Below are 22166 nucleotides of genomic sequence, written 5' to 3'. Positions count from 1 at the left end.
ATGTTGTTATTGAAAACATCCTTGCCAGAATATTACAAGATGATATTAACAAATGTAACCCTTGTGTTTGCTCACTTCTATTTTCTTAGCCATATTTACTTATCACAAGGCACAGAATAAAGGGCTGAATTACCTTCTGAATGACTCCGGAGCGTATGCCACCACAGTCACACAGAGTTTAATGGCCTCGCTTATAGAGAATGTCAGGTCTTCATTTCCATAGCAGAAATCTGAAGGGACAGAAGGTCAAGGCGCAAAATCAGAGTGGAGTCCGCCAGGGATAAAGAAGAAATTATCACTCTTAACATTCCGGTTATATTTTATAGCCATTTCTCTGTCAGATTTTATTCCTAAACCATGAACACGATTAATTTCTTCATCTAAAGGGACTGAAAATTCCGTTTCCCAATTTTGAATAATCAGATGAAAAGTAAAAGTGCTTTTTGGGGGGTAGTTTAGAAAAAATCTGACCTACTAGATGATATCCAAGGACATGCAGATATCTAAGACATGAGACTTTATCTTTGAATTCTCTTTTCTTCTACACATTCCATGATCATAAAAGACCATTTCAGAGAGTTACTCACCTAGAAATGTCCGGGAAAACCTAATTTTCTGAACACTGTGGCACTAGAGCAGTGTAGTATCAGACACCATTTTAATACAATTTCCATGGTAGAGAATTCCATACTCTTTAGAATTTCAAGAAATTAAAAAAAAATTTTTAAAGATCTTATCTTTTTGAGGGGGGGGGAGAGAGTGAGCGCTTGCAGGCAGGAGTAGAGGGGGAGGGAGAGGGACAAGCAGACTGTGCGGAGTACCCAGCCCACAGCAGTGCTTGGTCCCTGGATCTCAGAGCTTGATCTCTGAGATCTTGACTCCAGCAGAAACCAAGAGTTAGATGCTTAACCTAACAGACTAAGCCAACCAGACACCCCTAAGATTTTCAAGAAATTTAAGAAAAAACAGGAGATAAGAAAGGTACTCATTCAAGTTATACTACTCTTCCATTTTTCTTTCTGTTTTGATTTAATATAGAATTTAAAATAGAATTATTAAAAAAATAATTACAATCTACAAAAGAAAGGTCAGGGCAACTTTTGTTTTTACCTAATGATTTAAGAGGCTTCTCAGCTTTGACCAGCTCTAAGATGTCTAGTATGTCAGTGGTCTCTCCTTCCAGGGACTGCAGCAGGTCAAACAGGCACTGGGCTGACACGCCTTTGCTGGGTCCATTATTGGCAGCATCCTGTATGAAGAAAGGCTATTTTAGTTTATTGATTTCTGCCTTGGCATTAATGTGGTTTGATCAGGAGTTCAAATCTCACATACACCACCACTGATAACAATTACATCGATTTGGCATTCAGCTCCCAGGATCCAGCAATGCTGCTATATGATTTTTGGAATGAACACTGGGCTTTCAAGGGATATATATATATATATATATATATATATATATATATTTAATTTTTTTATTTTTTTATGTGACAGAGAGAGAGATCACAAGTAGGCAGAGAGGCAGGCAGAGAGAGAGGGGAAAGCAGGCTCCCGGCTGAGCAGAGAGTCCGATGTGGGGCTCGATCCCAGGACCCTGAGATCATGACCTGAGCCGAAGGCAGTGGCTTAACCCACTGAGCCACCCAGGTGCCCCTTTCAAGGGATATATTAAATGTTGATCTGGTACAAAGAGATATTTGTACAAACTCCTAAAAATACAGCAATATGTAGACCTCCAGAACAATTCATGTAAATGTCTCCTCTGGTCTGCGATGGAAGGGCTCAACACTCCCAAAGGAACTTTTGTAATGTAGGAGTTGAACACTTCAAATATGTCTGGGGAAACATACGCTTATTTTAACAACTCTGGGCATTTTTCAGGTCTTGTTTGATAATATAACTCCCAAATGGAGAGGCTTGCCATCTAGAATCTATTTAAAATGGCTGTGATTCATTAAAACAACAAATCCCTCTTAAATTCCTACTATGTGCCATGTACAATTCTGTATACTGAGGTTATAACAAAACAAAACCAAAAAAGGCATACAAACAAAACAACTAAAAACAAACCAAAAGCAAACAGAAAGACAGGTGAAGGTCTTGCTTTAATGGAGCTTAAATTCTATTTTGGGGTATGGTAGAGATATATATTAGTGCAACACATGCATGACATGTGATGTGGTATAAGCATTCTGAAGAAAAAGAAAAGCAGCGTGAGTGCTAGACAGTGATAGAAAGGAATGAGAATCAGGAATCTCTTCCTTTTTATCAATCGAGTATAAAAAACTGGGGAGTTGGCCTATCTATATCCTACAGGCGGAGATGAGGGTTGAAGAAAAATGAAGAGAAATAATTTATGATTCGTATCCCACCGGTTGAAGAAAGAGAGCTGAGACGCTGATTATACAAACAGACACTATATATGAACAGGTCATATATAAAAATAGAACTCTGATCTATAACCTGTGGTAACCTGCCCAGGAAACCAAACCATTGTCCCCAGTAATCCGCCCAGGAAGCCAGCTTGCTACAAGTCAGGTTAGTAGGAAGTCAGACTACTAGCTCTACTGGAAACCAAACAATAACCCGTTTAACCATTGGCCCCCAAATGGCCAGGACTTGATGACAACTGACAGATTCCCTGATCCTTCCTTGTCCCTGCTTTCAACTAGACCAACAGAGAAAGACAAATATGTACCCCTAGCCAATTAAACAGGATGGCCCACATCTAGTTAGGCTGCTTACAGCTCCCCCACACCAACAGCCTCCAATCGGGGCATACCTAAAGCCTTCCCTTTTCTCCACCATAGAATTTTCTTACTCCTCTGTCTGCCTTTGAGTCTTTGCCAAGACCCAAGTGGAGAACTCCCTTGCTACAGCAGACTCTAACTAAAAGAGCCTTTGCTTTTCTCATGGGGTTGGTCTACATTTATTTCCCCAGCGCTCACTTACAGGAAACTCCAGTAGAGGGGCCACACTAGCAAACAGCTGCAGCACAAACGGTTTCCGGTGTAGAATGTAGAACTGGTGGCAGGCAAATTCGATGGCTTGACGCAACTGGGGGTTACTTTCATAATCGGAGTACACCTGTGGAAAAATGCCACGTATTCAGAAAATGCCTCAACAGCATGTCAGAGTTGTGTTTGCTTTTAAAATTCATAGTTATGGAGGGGCACGTGGGTGGCTTAGTCGGTTAAGTATCTGACTCCTGATTTTGGCTCAGGTCATACTCTCAGGGTCCTAAGTTCAAGCCCCGTGTCAGGCTCTGTGCTGAACATGGAGACTGCTTAAGATTCTCTTCCTCTCCCCTTCCCTGACCTTCCCCATCCTGCCCCTCACAGTCTCTCTCTCTCTCTAAAAAAACAAAACAAAACAAAAACAAAAGACCTCATAGCTATGGGAAGCGCGGAGAGAAGCAGCTAATTTAATACACTGGTAGATGGGAGTATAACAGAGTATAACCTCTTTTGTGAGAAATTTGGTAATAAACATGAATATGCTTTTTCCTAGGGAGTTTGTTGCTAGGAACTTATCTCAAGAAAAGAATTGGACAAAGGTACAAAGGTGGATATACAGGAATTCCTATGTAATTTTGCTTACAATAGTGGAAAATTTCAAACAAATGAAACTATTCATAAATTGGGATAGGTTAAGTGACTTATGGTATATGCAAGCAACAGAATATTATGTAGCTATTAGAAGGATGCTCTAGCACTGAATGTAGCTACATGAGAAAATGCCTGTGATATTCTTAGTGTGGTGTGAGAAAAGTAGGTACCAAACTTCAACATGTGGTATGATCCAACTTTTGTTCAAAAAAAAAAAAAAAAGGCATGATAGAGTGTAAGGATTTTCAAGAAGTATGAATAAATGGTTATCTCGGAAGGAGGGTTATGCATGATCTTTGTTTTTTCCTTTAAACTTTATCTTCTGGATTTTATAACAAGCATTTATTAGTTTTGAAAATCTGTAAAAAAGTCATAAAAATAGAGAAAATTCCAACTATTTAAAAATATGAGAGGCCTGATACTAAAGGAAATTTCTTGCCCCTGTAGACTGAACAAACCCTACTTTGCACAAGCATGAATTACTTTTATAATTTAAAAAAAAAATTGTTTTTAGTTATTCGACAGAGAGCTAGAGAGCACAAGTAGGCAGAGCGGCCAGCAGAGGGCGAGGGAGAAGCAGGCTCCCTGCAGAGCAGGGATATGGGACTCTATCCCAGAACCCTGGGATCATGACCTGAGCCCAAGGCAGATGCTTAACCAACTGAGCCACCCAAGTGTCCCCAGCTTAATAATTTTTATTAAAACTTCCACAGAAGTAGAGGACTACGATGAGCCCCTAGGCTCTGTCCGAACTTCAGCCACTACTCCTAAACGTAGCCAGATACACATTAGACCTGAGTACATGGAAATTGTTCCTGCTGAGTTAACCTCCTGCAGTCTCAGCATAGCAAGTTTAATAGCAGCAGAAATCTCGATTCAGAGATCAGAAAATCTCTCAGGAGAAACATCATCGGGACACGTGCCATACATTTGAGTAAAGAGAGCAGTGATTCCCAAACTTCTAGGGCATTAGACCCCCCTGGAGGTCTTGTAAGAGTCCAGGTGAACGGGCCCTGACTCCACAGGTCCTGCTTAAGGAGGTCTGGGGTGGGGCCCAAGGATGTGTATTTCTAACAAATTCCCAGGCAATGCTGATGCTTCTGGTTCAGTGACAGCACTTTGGGAACCCCTCAAAGAGTGGCTAGAGGAAATAGGAAAGCCTCTTCCAGGTCTGGGATACCCCAGGATAGATAGAACAGGGTATTGTGACCTTCTGGAAAATTCTAGGGAGAATTCACTTGGTGCTGTTGACTGCCATAAAAGCAGATAACTCCATCCTTTAAAAAGTCTTAGTACAGGTCTTGTTGGCCTGCCGAACGGGGAGCTGGTTTTCTGGAGAGGAGGTTGAGCCACACCTGCAGCATGGTGGGCAGGATCCACTGGTAGCCGCTGAGAGAGAACAGGTGGTTGAAGTGCACGGCGCTGTTGATGACGGTGGCGGCGTACTGCCGGAGCAGGGCGCTGTCTTCTGGGTGGAGGATCAGAGCCCCATTGAACACATTGAGGAAGAGCATGATTTCATCTCCCCAGGGAAACTCGCTCGGCATGCCCAGGAACATCTCTTCCAGGAGCTGGATCCACAAGCTTTTCTGAAGAGTGTCGAGGCCGAACAGCTCCTTGCCAGCTGTGAGAACATGAAACAGCAGAGACAGAATTAGCCCCACGCCAATCCTGTCGGCGTGGGAGGACGAGCCAACCGGAGGGCACTGCTGCTTCCCATTTGTTCCAACTCTGGGACGTGAAGATGTGCTGAGGAAATGCTTCCAGCACACGCTGCTGCCGCTGGTCTCACACTCCCTGGTTCTCAAAGGACTTCTGTCATCACCTCTTTGATTCGACTCTGTAGGCAAGACACGGCTGGCATTTGTAGCGTGTTGCTACTGCTTCAACTGTGGCTTTGAGAAGAAAGTTAGTTGTTGCAGAAAGGAAATGGCAGGGCTGGGTCTGGTTCTAGATCTCTAAACTCCTGGACAGACTAGAGCTCTTTCTACCTTTTGCTCTGGAGCTTCTGGCTGGAGAAGACATTGAACACTGGGAGGCTAATTGTGAATATCTCAAATTAATAAGTGAGTCACCCTGCAAGGCTTCAAAGAGAGTCTCTTTCTGTCTCTCTGTCTCTATCTAACTCTCCATTCAGGTGTAACTCAGAGTAAAACAAACATGCACAGATCTCTAATGGAGAGTTCAGTGACTTTTGACAAAAATACACACTCATGTAACCAACGCACTAGTCAATATATAGACCATTTTCATCATCTCAGAAAGTTCCTAGGAGCTTCATTGCACCCCCCCAACTCAGAGGAAACCACTGTCTGTCCTGATTTCTGTACATGAGTTTTGCCTCCTGAAGTTCATATGAACACCTGATCTTCACTTAGTCAAGTAACAATACCTACTACTACCTACCCTAACAATACCATACTACTGCCTTCAACTGCTTATGGAAAGAAGATGTGGTATATAAATATACATATATATATAAATATATATATATATAATACACACACACACACACACACACACACACACACACAATGGAATACTACTCAGCCATCAAAAAATGAAATCTTGCCATTTGCAATGACATGGTGGATGGAACTAGAGGGTATTATGCTAAGCTAAATAAGTCAATCAGAGAAAGACAATTATCATATGATCTCACTGATATGTGGAATTTACAAAACAAGACAGAGGATGGGGGAGGGGAAATAAAACAAGACAAAACCAGATAGGAAGAAAAACCATAAGAGACTTTTAATCATAGGAAACAACCTGAGGGTTGCTGGAGGGGACAGGGGTTGGGAGATGGAGTAACTGAGTGATAGACATTAAGGAGGGCACGTGATGTAATGAGTACAATATTATATAAGACTGATGAATCACTGACCTCTACCTCTGAAACCAATAATACATTATATATTGATTAATTGAATTTAAATTAAAAAAACAAAAACCAAAAATCCCTGCTTATGATTAGTTAAGAACAGTGGTCTCAGTTTGATCCCTGGAATAGCAACATCGACATCACCTGGGAACTTGCTGAAATTCGAGTTCCTGGGCTCCATTTCAGAGCTACTGAATCAAAAACTGGGGAGGGTGGACCCAGCAATCTTTGTTTATCAAATTCTCCAGGTGATTCTGATGCCTCAGGGCTGAGAAGCACGGGCTTAGAGAACCTTCGGCTGGTAATGATGTTCTCCAGCTGAGGACCAAACAAAGGCATAGGAAGCCCAAGAAAGAAAATGTTTTTTTTTTTGTTTTTGTTTTTGTTTTGATACCTTGTGGATCACTGAAGAGTGAAAATTCAGCGTCAATAGCACTTCGGGGGAATGAGGGTAGTCGGAGGAGGTCTTCCTGGAGCATGGAGACATGGGACTGTTTGTGGGCTGTGGGGATCTTCTGAGTCAGGGAGATGAGAAACAAAACCCGCCCGACTTCCTCCAGCTTCCGAGTGAACACCTAGCAGCAAACAAAAGCAGGAGCAGAGGAAAAGGAGAATTAGCAACCCTGAAATTAAAAGGAGTGAAGACCTTGAAGTCAAATCTTTCATGGCAAATGTGGCTGATTAAAAAAAAAAAAAAAAAAATCAAAGGGGGGCAGTTTCAATTGAGGGAGAAATGTTTTTTCTTCACCCCATCGAAAGAGCAAACAATGCTTGATTGACTCTTACTTCCTGTACCCGCCTGTTCCACAGAAGGAAGTGTTTCTCAGGGGTTTGCAGGCTGCCGGAGCACAATGCTTGCAAGCATTGTCAGGAATCCTTCCATATTAAATAGAGCCCATTTGTCTGGATGTCACACTGTGGAAGATTTTTTCCAGCAGGAGCCAGTCAGTAAGTTCCGAGTGCCTCTACCATTTCCACTGATGCCTTAAGCTGTTCTGGGTTTTTCTCTTAAAAAAGGACTGGAATGGGATCCAGGCAGAACCTATCTTGGGACAAAAGCTGATGGGACCTAGATAGCATGGACAGGATTCTCTTGGTCCCTTCTCTTTGTTCCTTTTCTATTGATGATGGGTTGCATGGGGGATATTATGGGCAGTCCAAAGCTGCTGAAGAAACTCCAGGGCCAGAACCACAGGCTTGAATACTACAGTTTCCCTGCAGAACTCAGAAAGAAATCTTAAAATTCCAACTTGGAGTGTATGTAGAACAAGAGCTCCATTTTATGCAATTTAAAAACATATTCTTAAACATAAAAAGAAAACACCTGATGAAGTGCTATGTTGATTATGGTTTTAATTCTTTTGCTGCCAAGATGAGGGCTAAGATAACTTGGGGGCAATTAGTTTAGAAATTATACAGTTATGTATACTTAAGACCCAACACCTCACAGTTTGTAATACTTGCTTCTTTCCACTGCAATTCAGGTAGTTTATGCTAACTATATTTTTAATTATTTAAGTGGTCTAATTCTATGCCATTTTTATTCATTTCATGAAGTTATTTTGAATAGTCTGATGTCAGATTAACCTTGATATGTGCAGAGAAACAGAAAAGATAAATTATCCTGAAATTCTTGTTTAGACATTTTATTAAAAATAAATTAATGTGGGGGGTGCCTGGGTGGCTCAGTCAATTAAGGTCTCGGTTTTGGCTCAGGTCACGATCTCAGGTTCCTGGGATGAAGCCCCCTGTTGGGTGCACTTGGTGTGGAGTCTGCTTGATATTTCCTTCCTCCCCCCTTAGCCTATCCTTCCTACTTGGGCATGTGCAAGTGTGCGTGTGCTCTCTCTCTCTCTGTAATAAATAAAATCTTTAAAAATGAAAAAAAATAAATGAATGTAACACATAGACTATAATAAAATTGTATCATTATTCAAATTGTGGACTATTGTTATATTTCTCATACTAATAGTGAATTTCCTTATTTTGTTCTTCAATCATATTTTTAAGTACAACTGCTTGATTATGTCTCCTCCTGTTTTAAGGGAAGTTAGTAACATGCCTGAGGTCAGGTGACCAATCAATGGCAGAGCTAAGACTGTGTCCAAGTCTCTGTAGCTTAGCTCAGTGCTTTTCCCAGGCATTATACATCGATCCCTTTTATTTTATTTTTCCCAACTAGTGTAAACCTCTGTGGCAACTTTCTAAGAGCTACATTTGTGTACTTCCAATCCTGGTTTACAAAAATGTGAAAAGAAAACTTGGAAACCAGTAGGTAAATAAATTCAAAGATTTCTAGTGTTTATACCCAATGATTTGTCATAGCATTAATCCAAGTGAGTGTTCCTTGATCCTTTTACATTATGATCCAAATTATGAAAACTAACACATGATTTTGGGGAACTATTGATCGCGGGTCTACCCATCCACTCTCTCTGGAGAGGATTGAATCAGAATCTCAGGATTGGCAACACATTCACGATCATTTTTCCCAATGACTTGATAAAACCATATAATAAAATAGAGGAGGGCAGGCACCTGCTTCTGAATGAGCTCCTGTCCTTTCTCTGGATGCATATGTACAAGGTTCAGCTGTGGGGATACCGATCTCCGGAAAGGATAAATATCCCGAACATATGTCTGTGGCAGGATTACCCAAAGAGACAAAAAAGAGTTCAGATGATTAAACGTTTGACTCTCATTTCCTCTTTACCCAAATGTCAAACAAAGTTATGTATTTTCTAAAGGTTTTATCATTTATGCTTTCCAATTCTATAAAATCCTAGGGAAGAGAAATCCCCACCTCAGAAAAGCATCAAACCACCTAGGCTTAGCATCCTTTCCAAACACTAGGGTGCTACATCAGGAGCAGAGGAGCCAAGGGCAATTTAATAAAGGACATTCTGGAGGAAGAAAGTCATTTTAAAATGATGGTCTTGAGGTGCCCTTTGGTCATTAGGTCAGGTCACCACGGTCACACTCAACATAATAAAAAAAGGAACAAGGACATAAAAATTCCAAGCAGACACACATACTTACTATATGGGCAACTTAATTTTTCATCAGGAGGTAATAATAATGAATGCTTAACTTGCCTTATCACCTTTAATTATTGCAACCCATGGCAGATACTATTATCATCCTCTTCATTTTACAGACAAGGAAAATGAAGGGCACAAAGGTGCAGTGGCTCGTCCAAAGCTACACGGACATAAGGTGGTATCACCGAAGTGGCCGTACTCCTAACCTCTGAACAACGATGCCTCCCTGAGTGAGAGCAATATTCAGGAAAGGCATGACAAGTTTCCGACACAACTCAACAGGCGAGCATCACTGCCCAGTCTCACCTTATTGTAGTGGATAAGATTCCATCGTTTGTCCATGAGAAAATAATGGGTTGACTGAGATTCTGGGATATTAAAAAACTCCAAACATTCCTAGAACAAGTATAAACAAATGTTTATGGAGAACATACCATGTGCCAGGTAGTATGCTGGAAGATACAAATATCATGAAAACAAAGTAACTTTAAGGATTATAAGGATTATAGATATTGCATACTTTTTATATGTATATAGGTATGGATACACATTGGATTTGGATACACAGTTGCCCAAAGAATGACATAATAGAGACTGGTGGTGCAATATAAACCATCTGCTCTGCAAGTGCGAAAAGATGTGCAATTATAAATTCAGACTGAAGAGTGAACTGTGGAGACACAGTGGCATCTACTGGTCTCAACGCCAGGAAGAAAGCATGTTTGGTAACGCCATTAAAAATAACACAAGCTACAACACATTGAGCCATTATTGTATATTGTATTCTGAGCTAGATGCCCTCCATGTCGGTAACTTGGATACCCTGCACTAGTACCCCAGTTCTGGCGAAAAAGAATCTGAGCCTGGAGAGGTCCTGTTTGATTTAGGGCACAATGGTTATGGTAGAATCAGGGGTGGGACTTAACTCTGTTTGCCTTCCTGCTACTCTAGCATTCAGTGTGAGTAGGAGAATGGAGTGGTTGTTGAAGTTTGCTGCACGGGGCCTTAGAAATTCTCTGGAGATGTCTGGGTAAGGCGTGAAGGAGGCATTTTGTACTGAAATAAGATATACACGTTTGGTTCAACTGAACTTTTCAGAGGCTTTTCCTGCTTCTGTCTGGGCTTGGAGCTGCGTTCTAGGAAATCAGCTTACTAAAAGTTTGGAATCCAGATCGATGGGGAATCGCTGTAGTACTTTACTTACTACTTTATCTTAAAAGCCTTACAGGTGTGTGTAACTATGGCTTGTCTTTCTGCTGAAGGGGACAACTGCCATAACCATTAAAGATACTTTCTTGACTCACCTGATTTATTCTTAGGTATATTGTTCTACTTCTTCGTTCATTTTTGTATGTGGAAGTCAGACTGTATACTGTGCAACTAAGTGCCAGAGAAAGGGTCCCTGGCAGGATCAGCAGCTCCCAGATCCTGCCCTGGCTCCTTCCGTGTGCAACCCCAGGGCCCCTGCAGAACCACCCCCAAGTGATGCCAGGGAGCTCTGAAGCAGGAATTGACAGCACTCCCAGGGGAGATAGTACACATGAGAGTGTCACGTTCTGCTTCAGTTGAAGGAGGAGCTGGATGTATTTGTCTACCTTAACGCAGAGCTACAATGTTGGCAGGTGTGGGGAAGATCATGGAAGTAAACCGGGGAAGTACACGGTAGTGGAGCAGTGGAGCAGCGGAGCAGATTCTACAAAGAGTAAGTCAATGCACATATTCATTTGAAGATAGGAAAATATCATTTAATTCTAAATGGACGACCAGTGAAGTGGCCACAGACATGGCGTTAAAAAATCATTTCTGTCAAAAGCCATTCCTACCTTGAGCAGGGCTTCGAACTGAGTGTCTTCATGGACTGGTAACTGGGTTGGGATATCACACTCATTCTGTCCGTGAACTACCAAGGTTTTGGTACCTACAGAAGGCAAACACAATCATAAGCTGAACTCCACTCTAGTCAAATTTATCTTTAAGGCACAAAATATTAAAATATTCTCAGTGGGCTGATATTTTTTGTTATTGTTACTCTTAGTAACTGCTTAAGGTAAATTATGTATTGGACTAATATCACTCTTTTATAGTTAAAATAGATGTTTTAAAAATATTTACCAATTAAGTAACAAAAGCCACTATTTATGGAATTCCCAATACTTTTATATGTATTTTATGTGCATAATACTTAAATCTCACAGCAACTCTATGGTATGGGTATTATTGTGCTTATTCTACAAATGAGAAAACAAAGGAAACGGACTTGTAAGTTCTTACAGGTAAGAGCTTATAAGTAATTTAGTAAAAAACATATTTATTTATTTATTTTTGTTTTTTGAATATTAGTTAAGTTTATTTGGCCACTGCAGGTCACTGTTAGAAACTATACATAAAACACCTCCCATAACATTGGCTTCTCCCTCCCCCTCCCCAGAGTCTGAAGAGCACAGCATCTGCAGGTGGGCAGACTGGGACTTGAAACTGTTCCCTACACAAGCCTCGGGTTCTCAAGCAAAACATTTGAGTAACTTCCATCACTGTTTCTTTAGGTATGGAGCAAAAACAATGATGCCTACTCTGTAGTGTCCTTTGAGGATTAAGCAAGACGATGGATGTATCTTAAATATCTGGCCCATGGTGTGACGAAGGTGTTATGTGAAGACTGGTGACTGAGGGTAAACTCCATTCCTCCCACAGCAGGGTTCTTTCCCCAGGGCCCACTTTTGTCTTGACTAACCTCTGACTGAAATTTAACATTTTCTTCCACTGTGAATGCAGGCAACAAATACCATCACTTTTGAGATTGGTCCAGAGGCTAAGCCTATGGCTGTTGGGATGTATTGCTTAGATTTATTGGATGTTTCTTATTCTTACCTCTCTTTCTTTCTTCTTCTTCTTTTTTTTAAGCTATAAATATGGTAGATTTTATTTTTTTGATTTAATTTGATTTTTTCAGTGTTCCAAAATTCATTGTTTATACACCATACCCAGTGCTCCATGCAATATGTGTCCTCCATAATAACCACCACCAAGCTCACCCATCCCCCACCCCCTTCCAAAACCCTCAGATTGTTTCTCAGAGTCCATAGTCTCTCATGGTTCATCTCTCCCTCTGATTTCCCCCAGTTCAATTTTCCTTTCCTTCTTCTAATGTCCTCCATGTTATTCCTTATGCTTCACAAGTAAGTGAAACCATATGTTAATTGATTCTCTCTGCTTGACTTATTTCACTCAGCATAAGCTCCTCCAGTCCCATCCATGTTGATACAACAGTTGGGTATTCATCCTTTCTGATGGAGATGTAATATTCCATTGTATATATGGACCATATCTTCTTTATCCATTCATCCTTTGAAGGGCGTCTTGGCCCTTTCCACAGTTTGGTGATTGTGGCCATTGCTGCTATGAACATTGGGGTACAGATGGCCCTTCTTTACACTACATCTGTATCGTCGGGGTAAATACCCAGTAGTGCAATTGCTGGGTCATAGGGTAGCTCTATTTTTAATTTTTAAAGGAATCTCACACTGTTTTCCAAAGTGGCTGCACCAACTTGCCTTCCCACCAACAGTCTAAGAGGGTTCCTCTTTCTCCACAACCCTTCCAACACACATTGTTTACTGTCTTGTTGATTTTGGCCATTCTAACTGGTGTAAGGTGGTATCTCAATGTGGTTTTGATTTGAATTTCCCAGATGGCTAATGATGATGAACATTTTTTCATGTGTCTGTTAGCCATTTGTATGTCTTCTTTGGAGAAGTGTCTGTTCATGTCTTCTACCCATTTTTGATGTGATTGTTTTTTCGGTGTTGAGTTTGAGGAGTTCTTTATAGATTGGATATCAACCCTTTGAAAGACACATTTGTTTAGCAGAAGAGTCAGAATTCAAACCCTAAACATGGCAACAAGTACTATATCCCTGTATTTTAAATGAGATGATCATGCAGTAATGGTTGAGAAAATATAAACAGAGATATTAGCAAAACCATGACAAGCACCTGCAATGCAGTTTAAATTTACATTTTCTGTATTTTACTTGGCTAGGGAATTAGTACTTCTACTTCATTCATTCATTATAAGTCTTTGCGAATGTCATGATATACCTTGACTTTTAATGAGCTGTTTTTAAGTCTGTGAATGACAACATGAGCTTCTTTGCTATAATGAAAACCGATCACCTTGTTGGATAACCTATTGAACATATAAATACACAACTTCCATTTATGGAATGCTTGCTATGCGTCAGGTGTGATAGCAAGTATTTTATCAACCTAAACGCATTGATTACTCATGATCGTTTTTTTACATCCTTGAATTTTATGAATCACATCCTTGTTTTACCCATGAGTAAAGAAAGCTTGAAAAATGGTTTCCTTTTTTTTTTTTAGTTAATACTAACTATATTAATAAATGTCAGTAATGTGATTTTAATGCAGACCTCTACACTGTCATAACCTGTGTTCTCATCTTTATAAAATTGTGTCTTTCTCTTTATTTCAATACATGGATCATCTCATATTTTCTTAGTCACTGCACAAGGATAAAGACTTGGAATAATTTCTATCTTAAGGAAAAGCAAACTATCAGGAGTGAAAAAGACCCTTATCTCAAGTTTACAACACACTTCATGTTCTTTTGTTGCTCTCCTTTCTTTCTTCCTGCTTGTCCCTTTTCCAATTTTTCATAAAGCCGTCTCTCATGGAGTTTACAAAGATCTGGGGTCCATGCCATGCAAACAGTATTGTTCCCCTTGCGGTGCCAAACATTCATTCAGAAAGACTCCCTGTTCAGCTGGCCCTGTGTGATAGACTCAAATACATCTTCAACCCTGGCTGCTCTTCAAGGACGGATTCACGTGGCTCAGTTCTGATGTCTCCCCTTTCATCTGGCAACTGCTAACTTTTAAAGGGTCTATTGTACTTCTTCAGATTGTGTTAAACAAAAATTCTTTGAAGCCCTCAACACCAGGGTCAGGACTCTTGACAATCTTCTCAGAATGAAAGAGGTGGCTGGTCTTTAAAAGTTTTATTTATATGCTTAAACAAAGAGAAAAGTTATGTCATTCAATAGCAGTAATGGGTTACCTGGCATGGAAGCGGTCACCAGCAGCTTTACCTCACACTGCTCCTTCTTCATGGTCTGCTTGAGATCCTTGAAGAAGAGGCCCTCCACATAACCCACCACCTCCCACAGGAAAGTCAGGGTGGCTGAAATGGCGTCCATCCCCCACTCGCAGGGGGTCCGCACGAAGTACATGATTAATCCCACCTAGAAGAACAGGAAGAGGTCACAAAGCCACGATAACCATGAGCAAACATTCTCATTTCCTTGGCTCTTTTTTTCTTAATCAAATATTCTTTTGTTCCTTCACATTCTCTGTTCAATGGTTCCTCTAATACTTTCAGTGGCCTTGAGCAAGAGAGAGTAGAACTGGAAAGCCAACCAGAATAGGTTGACATAACGTTTTTGTGTATCATGGGAATGGTGATTTAAGACAAAACCAGAAGATTGTTTTTCCAGGCTTCAAGTCACTTTGTAGTTCAGGTACTGAGGCCACTCCAAATTGAGCTCTATGTGACGTTTGCTGAAACAGTATTTGCAGATGGGATTATGTCTAACCAGTGAACCAGTGAACACTGTGCTTGGCTGAATTGGTGAACTTAACAGATTTTTCTTTGTGTCTCCTAAAATCTTGAAAATCTCTGTGTCCTTTTGTACATATTGAAATGTCTCATCATAAGGTAATTTTTTGTTAATAGGATATATTAAACATTCTCTACATTGAAATAAAAGGTGGATTGACTAATCGGAATGTGTATTTCAACAAATTTTGATGAAATTAGTTTTAAGGACTTTATTCAACAGTGCACAACAAAATCATAAAGAAATAATATCAAAGTTTCCCCCCTCATGGCTTTATCGATTATATCTTGAAAAATTTCTTAATCCTAGAAATCTTTCCAGTTATGTTGAAAGGATCAGCCGATGGCGCTACTAACCTAACCTGCTTTGGTGGCTCTGAAGGCTAACCACCCTAATGAGGGCCAAACCTCACCTCTAGGAAAAATCTATCAAAGACTGGAAAAGGTGGTAAGTCCTATGGGATTTGTGTGTGTGTGTGTGTGTGTTGTGTGTTTTTGTTTTTGTTTTGGCGGTGGTGCAAAAAGGTGATTTTATTAAAGGACAGGGACAGGAGCTGTGTTCAGAAGGAGCTACTGCCCATCCTATGGGTTTAAAGTGCCTTGATCTGGGCACCTGGGTGGCTCAGTGGGTTAAGCCTCAGCCTTCAGCCCAGGTCATGATCTCAGGGTCCTGGGATTAAGCCCTGCATTGGGGTCTCTGCTTGGTGGGGAACCTGCTTCCTCCTCTCTCTCTGCCTGCCTCTCTGCCTGCTTGTGATCTCTCTCTCTGTCAAATAAAATAAAATCTTAAAAAAAATAAAATGCCTTGATCCATCAGAAATGAGGCTTCCTTAAAACTCATGCAGTACATCAGATTCCTTCTTTGTCTTTCACATCTTCAATGCATCTGGTGATATCTGGGCTGGTCAGGGTAGGCCTTTCTTGTGAACAGTAGAGGAATGAAGTTTGAGATGGCAGGCATGCTCACAAAGTATTACTATATATTTTTAAGTTGAGGATTTGGAGATTGATTCCCTTAAAACTATCTAAGCACCAAATCCCTTTAAAAGTTTTCATACACCCCGAGATGGGCTCAAACCTCAGAGTGAAGGTCACTGGGTCACAGTTAAATAAATAGTCCCCGACAAAATTAAAAGAGATGGGTCACTGGTCCCAACATGCCCGCTATACATATCTTTAAGTCATTAGAAAAAAGAGATACATGATAAGGGTAATGGTTTAAAAAGGAATTTGTCCTTCACTGTTTTACCATTCTGACTATAAGGCCCCTCCTCTAGTCCATTCAAGGCATCCATATACTTGGGATTTGGGGAAAGATTAGGGTTTAGAGAGAAATGAAAAATAGGAATATATTTTCATGTAAAACAAGGTTATACAACAAAGCCAAAGTGTTGCCAGATCTTTTCTCTATTAGCTTGTCAATTACCTAGGTGGGAGGATCTATGTCTGCCATTAAGGCTTATTTGGAGTTGACAGGGAAGAGTATGGAAGACAGGAAATGAAATGTCCATCTTCTTTTCCCAAGGCTGAAGGACAATGGAGAGCAGTGGTCCAGGTGAGCATCTCCCCTACCCAGGGACCTGAGGGAATGGGCAGGCACACTGAAGGGACTTTTGCCTCCAGTCTCTGTTAGGGTCTCTGACAGAAGTTTACCTCGGAGCCTTTTGATACCAACTGGAATGCTACACAAACATGGTAGGGCACATTTTTAACCTGAGGAAGGCCCTGACATATGGCTTTGATAACCTACCTTTGGTTTTTGTGTTGTGTACATAGGACCAAGAAATAACAGAAAGTTTGACTAGAGAACTTTCTGGATAGAATCGTCACAGACTGGTGTCACTGAGCCTAATGCTCTAGCCAGGGATCTCCCTAAGCTGGAGCCATAGGGGACATGTAACCAGAATCTAGAGGGGTGTTTAGCATCAGCAGGAGCTGAGGTGAGGTTGTCTCTCAGCAAGTACCCCTGGGGGCCGGTAGACTGAAGTCATAGTAGCCGTGGGCTCTGGCTTCCACCAGCCAGGCATCTAGCAACCAGCCAGATAAAGAACATTATCTCACAAAGGGAGGAGCCAGAGCAAACATTGAACAAGAGACAGAATGCTGAACAAATGTAGGAGTGCTGACAATACTGACTCTAATCTTGGCCCTCCAACTCATTCATGTCCATGCAGTGACTTCCCTTGTTGCTACGTGTCCCAAGTCCCTTGGAGGTGAAGGTAGGCCCTGACCAGAATGTTGGAAGGATACACTTATTCCTCATTGCCATGCCCTTGCTCTATAAAAGCTGTGGATTAAGGCCTGGACTTTGCAGAAAATAGCTGTCTAGCCCTTGGATTGGTATCTGCCCCCTCTTCCCTGTCAGTAAGTTACTCTGAATACAGTTTTGTATGAATGGTATGGAGTGGCTTGCTTCGTTTTTCCATCTCAATGTTCTCTGTCTGGAGGATATTTTGCTGTCCTCCCTCCACCTTCCAACAACAAAGATCTTTTTTTCTCTCTAACCCCACATAATATTTAGAGATTAAAGAAGTCGGAAGGGAGGAGAATTCCTAGAGACTAAATATTTTTAGCCAAGAGAGACTGAACACTATCCAAAGTTACTATTTATATGTTTTTATCAGTCTGAACTTGAGACTGGATTGGACACTTATTTATATTCTTTCCCTTGTCAACCAGCTGGTGGACACTCAGGAAGAAAGCCAAATCAGTCATAGATGAGAGAAAGGCATTACATATTTTCTCTGCACATAAGAGGTGTAGTGTTAAGTCTTTCATTCTGTTACAGATGCATGTGGATACCTCTTCTCTTTCCCAACCTGCCAGGAGACTGACAATCGTAAGGGAGAGAGAGAAGTCCTCCCAACACAAACATTCACGCAGCCATCTGTCTGGATTAAGGTGCAGTTTCAAAGAAGAGGCATCAAGCTAATAACCCCCAACCTGCATATTCATTTAGGGTATAAGGCAGAGATCCTATAGAAACTGGAATATTCTGGAGGGTTCAGGAAGGAGCTGTCAGGATGGTTTAAAGCAAAGATAGTTGCTATGGAAAAATACACTCACAAATACTTTCCATCTAGGGCAACATTTGCCTCTGTGTGTGTGTATTTTAAAAGTGATATAGGAAAAAGGAAAAATGACTAGAATGAATTATAAGGTTTCTCAACAGAAAACCAAAATTAAGAACCAACATAAGGAAGTTGTATAATGCCAAAGGAAGATAGAGATGACACTGATATTTGCTGAGTGCCCACCACATGCCAAGTAGTGTGTCAGGAGGGGCTTCCCCATACGAACAATGGTGAATTTAGCTGACTATGCTCTACCTTCAGTCACATCATTAATGGGAATTTATTGGCAAAAATTCCCTATGGCCTTTTCCCTCATGTTGCTGCTTCCTAATTGGGAATGAACACTTACTAGAGGTGAAAACTCACCAAGTAGTTGAAGAGGATGTGAGATGTCTGAGCAGGAAAATCTCCAATATTTAAGAGAAGTTTGCGTAGCATGTACATTAACTCATCCTGAAAGAAGAAGAGAATTTCTACATCTCAGTGCCCATACTATAGGAAATAAAATTAACTTCTTAAAAATGGGGGAGGCTCTTACTTTTCCCTCTTGTTGGTTTCCATTATGTTCAGCATTTTAATGTAGTATATGTGATACTTATTAAACAGCATTTAAACCAACTATAATACCTTCTCTTAGGGGCTAAACTATGAAATCACTGAACAGTAGTTAGGTTTTTTTAGATAAAAATTTAGACTCTGTCTATTGGTCATAGACAAATTACAGGAGAGCAATACATTTACTCAACTCTATTTGCTATAATTTCCAGGTGTGATGGAAATGTAAGGCAGACCTATCCTGAGAAGCCATTAAACAAATGTGGTTTAATGAACTTCACAGGTCTGGTTCCTAGGTTTTGAGTCAAAGAGGTAAAGAGCTAGTTTGAGAGAGGGTAAATAGAGATGTGAATAATTAACCTTACCTTTCAGAAACTAAACTTAATCTTCCAACAAAATAGGACCATAACACAAAAAATGAACAAATACTACTTAATCATCAGTGCTTTTTTTTGCCATTGCTCAGAAATCTTTTATTTGGCATAATCTTCTTATAGGTGGTCTGCTAAATTAGATCTTTGTGATTAGTGGCCAGTTTCAACTATTCTAGTAATCTTACCTACATCACAGACTACCAAGCAATCAAATTCAGGAAATGTACCCCTTACTGAGAAACACTATACTGAACTTAATCTTTGACTAAAAGACTGAAAGTCTCTTTGTATCTCGGGGCCATCACTGCTCTTGTACCAAACACATATGGAGACATCAGTCAATGGACCAATTTGAAGGAAAGCAGCAGTGTAGTACTGTTCATCATTATCATTACCTAAAGCATGTATTTGCTCTGGGTCAGAATTGATGTTCTATACATAGTGCTGTGAAGCCCACTGTTTGCTTTTAACGGTGTTCACACACATAGCTACATGGCTATACTCTAAAGAAAGAGGAAATTACTTGTCTATTGCTGATGGTCAGTTTTTCCAGAAAATGTCGAAGAACTGTTGATGGATCTTCAATTAGACAATTCCATAAGACTTGCTGGGCCACAGCACTCACTTCAGAAGAGAGAGGACATTGAACATTTGTCTTAAATAGAGATAAAGTGTTAATACACTATTCAAACAATTTACTACGTTTTAATTGGTCTCTCTTTTTTTGCCTTAACAAGATTCTGTGAACTCTTATTTGTTGAAAGGTAGATATTTGTTTTCTTTTCTGCTTATTTCTGAACATTTTCACCTATAAAGAAAAGGTAACGAGAAGTATAGGATGGTCTTGGGATTTTGGAATGGCTTTTGTAAAGAACACACTTGTGAGGTACAATGGTGTATCATTCACCCTTAAAAGAAGGAAATCTTGCCATTTATGATAATGAAGATGGATTCTGAGGACATTATGTAAAAGGAAATAAATCAGACAGAAAAATCCAAATACCGTATGATCTCACTTACATGTGGAATTTAAAATAAACCAAACTCATGGATACAGAGACCAGACTGGTGGTTTCCAGAGATGGGGTGTGGTAAATGAATGAGAGTGGTCCAAAGGTAAAAACTTCCAATTATAAGATAAATAAATAAATCCTAAGGCTATAATGTACAGCCTGGGGACTACCATTAACAACATTGCCTTGCATATTTGAAGGTTGCTAAGAGAGGAAATTTTAAAAGTTCTACAGAAAAAATTGTTGCTACAGGTGGTCATGGGTATACTAAACTTATTGTGGTGACATTTCATAACATACACGTATATCAAATTATTATGGTGTATGCCTAAAACCAATACAATGCAATATGTCAATATCTCAATTTTTAAAAAGAATACATTAGTGAATCTTTGTTTGGAAATTACCCTAATACTAGGAGTGGTGAGTATTTATCAAATTGGTCATATTTCAATGTTGGTTATATGGAGAAATTTCTAAAGTAATTATTTGGTTTTTAGGAAATATGTTTTGGTTTAGAATGCATATGAATTAGAAATGATCTTTAATTGTTTACCTGGAGGCTTTAAATAGTATCTCCCTCAGTGAGGTAAAGTAGTTAAGCCAGTCCTAATTAGGCTCCCACTTCTAATGAGGATATCTTAGGATTAAATAATTATTCCTAATGTGAAGAAAGTGCTTCTTCTTCTTTGGGGAGAATGATCGGGTCAAGACTGCCTGGAAATGCCCAAGCTAAGGAAACAGGTGAGTAGAAATGAGTGGAAGATAAGCTGAAGAATCTTCAGTCTAAATGGTTTAATTAGTGTTCTAAACTAGAAATATAGGATTTAGCATGAATTTGTCATTCAGTCTATATTTTAAATAAAGGATACCAATATTTGCTTCCCAAACCAACCATGCAATTAAAAATATGAACTATATAAAGAATAATATTAACAAGAGATATGTAAATATAAGTTTTAACTTCCATGTGTCTATAAATAATTAAAACAGGTGTGGGTTTTTCTTAGGTTGAAATCAATTACAAAACTATCTTTGCACATTATTCTTGTTCTAATTGCTGAAGTAGGGCAATTTAATAGTGAAAACATGAAAAATACAGAAAGACGGAAAAGTAGGACTGGTAAGTCTACCAATGACAGAAACAACTATAAACATTTTGCAGTATGCCCCTTCATATATGCAAAATATATATGTACACATTTTTTAAAATAATATGCAGAAAATAATCTCTGGTACTCGGTTTTTTACTTAGCAATATATTAAAAATGTTAATATTAATATTCTTCTAGAATGTTATTTCTAATATACACAGAATGCTGTCATATGGAGGTAGCATGATTAACTAATTGCTCATTGGACATTTAAACTCTTCTCTAAAATTTGTTTTTTTTTTTTATATAATGTACAATGTGAGGCATCCTATTTAAACCCTTATATGGTTCTAATCATTGCCCTAGGAAATGGCTAGAAGTCAAAATCTCTATCAAAAGGCTTTCACACTTTTAAGGTTTTTGACACATACTGTGACACTGTTCCAGAATGCTTGTACTGAGCTCCACACTCCCATCAGCAAGGTGTGAGAATTCTTTTTTCCCTGAATCTTTACCAACTACAGATATTTTAATCTAGGATAACCTTTGTATGGTAGCTACACTTGTGGTGAGCAGGACATAACATACAGAGAAGCCGAATCACTATGTCGTACACCTGAAACTAATATAACACTGTATGTCGACTTTACTCAAATAAAAAAAATAAAATGAAAAAATATTTGCACTTTTTTAGATGAAATGTAAAATTTCGGGGCGCCTGGGTGGCTCAGTGGTTTAAGCCGCTGCCTTCGGCTCAGGTCATGATCCCAGGTCCTGGGTTCAAGCCCCACATCGGGCTTTCTGCTCAGCGGGGAGCCTGCTTCCTCCTCTCTCTCTGCCTGCCTCTCTGCCTACTTGTGATTTCTCTCTGTCAAATAAATAAATAA

The 22166-nt window shown here is 39.8% G+C and overlaps 1 protein-coding gene across 7 annotated transcripts in view; it reads right to left on the bottom strand.

Annotated features, from left to right (window-relative positions):
• Window positions 1-22166, bottom strand: part of UNC80 (unc-80 homolog, NALCN channel complex subunit) — a 239001-nt gene that overhangs the window by 56364 nt on the left and 160471 nt on the right. For all 7 annotated transcript variants that reach the window (XM_047721936.1, XM_047721937.1, XM_047721938.1 and 4 more), the window contains 11 exons: window positions 19696-19796; window positions 18610-18696; window positions 14612-14795; window positions 11357-11451; window positions 9840-9929; window positions 9031-9132; window positions 6887-7067; window positions 4964-5232; window positions 2953-3087; window positions 1111-1249; window positions 134-230 (listed from right to left, as the gene is read on the bottom strand). In XM_047721936.1, coding sequence (XP_047577892.1) covers window positions 134-230; window positions 1111-1249; window positions 2953-3087; window positions 4964-5232; window positions 6887-7067; window positions 9031-9132; window positions 9840-9929; window positions 11357-11451; window positions 14612-14795; window positions 18610-18696; window positions 19696-19796 — 1480 coding nt within the window. The remainder of the gene's footprint in view (window positions 1-133; window positions 231-1110; window positions 1250-2952; window positions 3088-4963; window positions 5233-6886; window positions 7068-9030; window positions 9133-9839; window positions 9930-11356; window positions 11452-14611; window positions 14796-18609; window positions 18697-19695; window positions 19797-22166) is intronic.

The sequence above is a fragment of the Lutra lutra genome, chromosome 3, assembly GCF_902655055.1.
Source record: "Lutra lutra chromosome 3, mLutLut1.2, whole genome shotgun sequence".
In the NCBI taxonomy this organism is placed as follows: Eukaryota; Metazoa; Chordata; class Mammalia; order Carnivora; family Mustelidae; genus Lutra; species Lutra lutra.
This window is presented reverse-complemented; position numbering and strand designations above follow the sequence as displayed.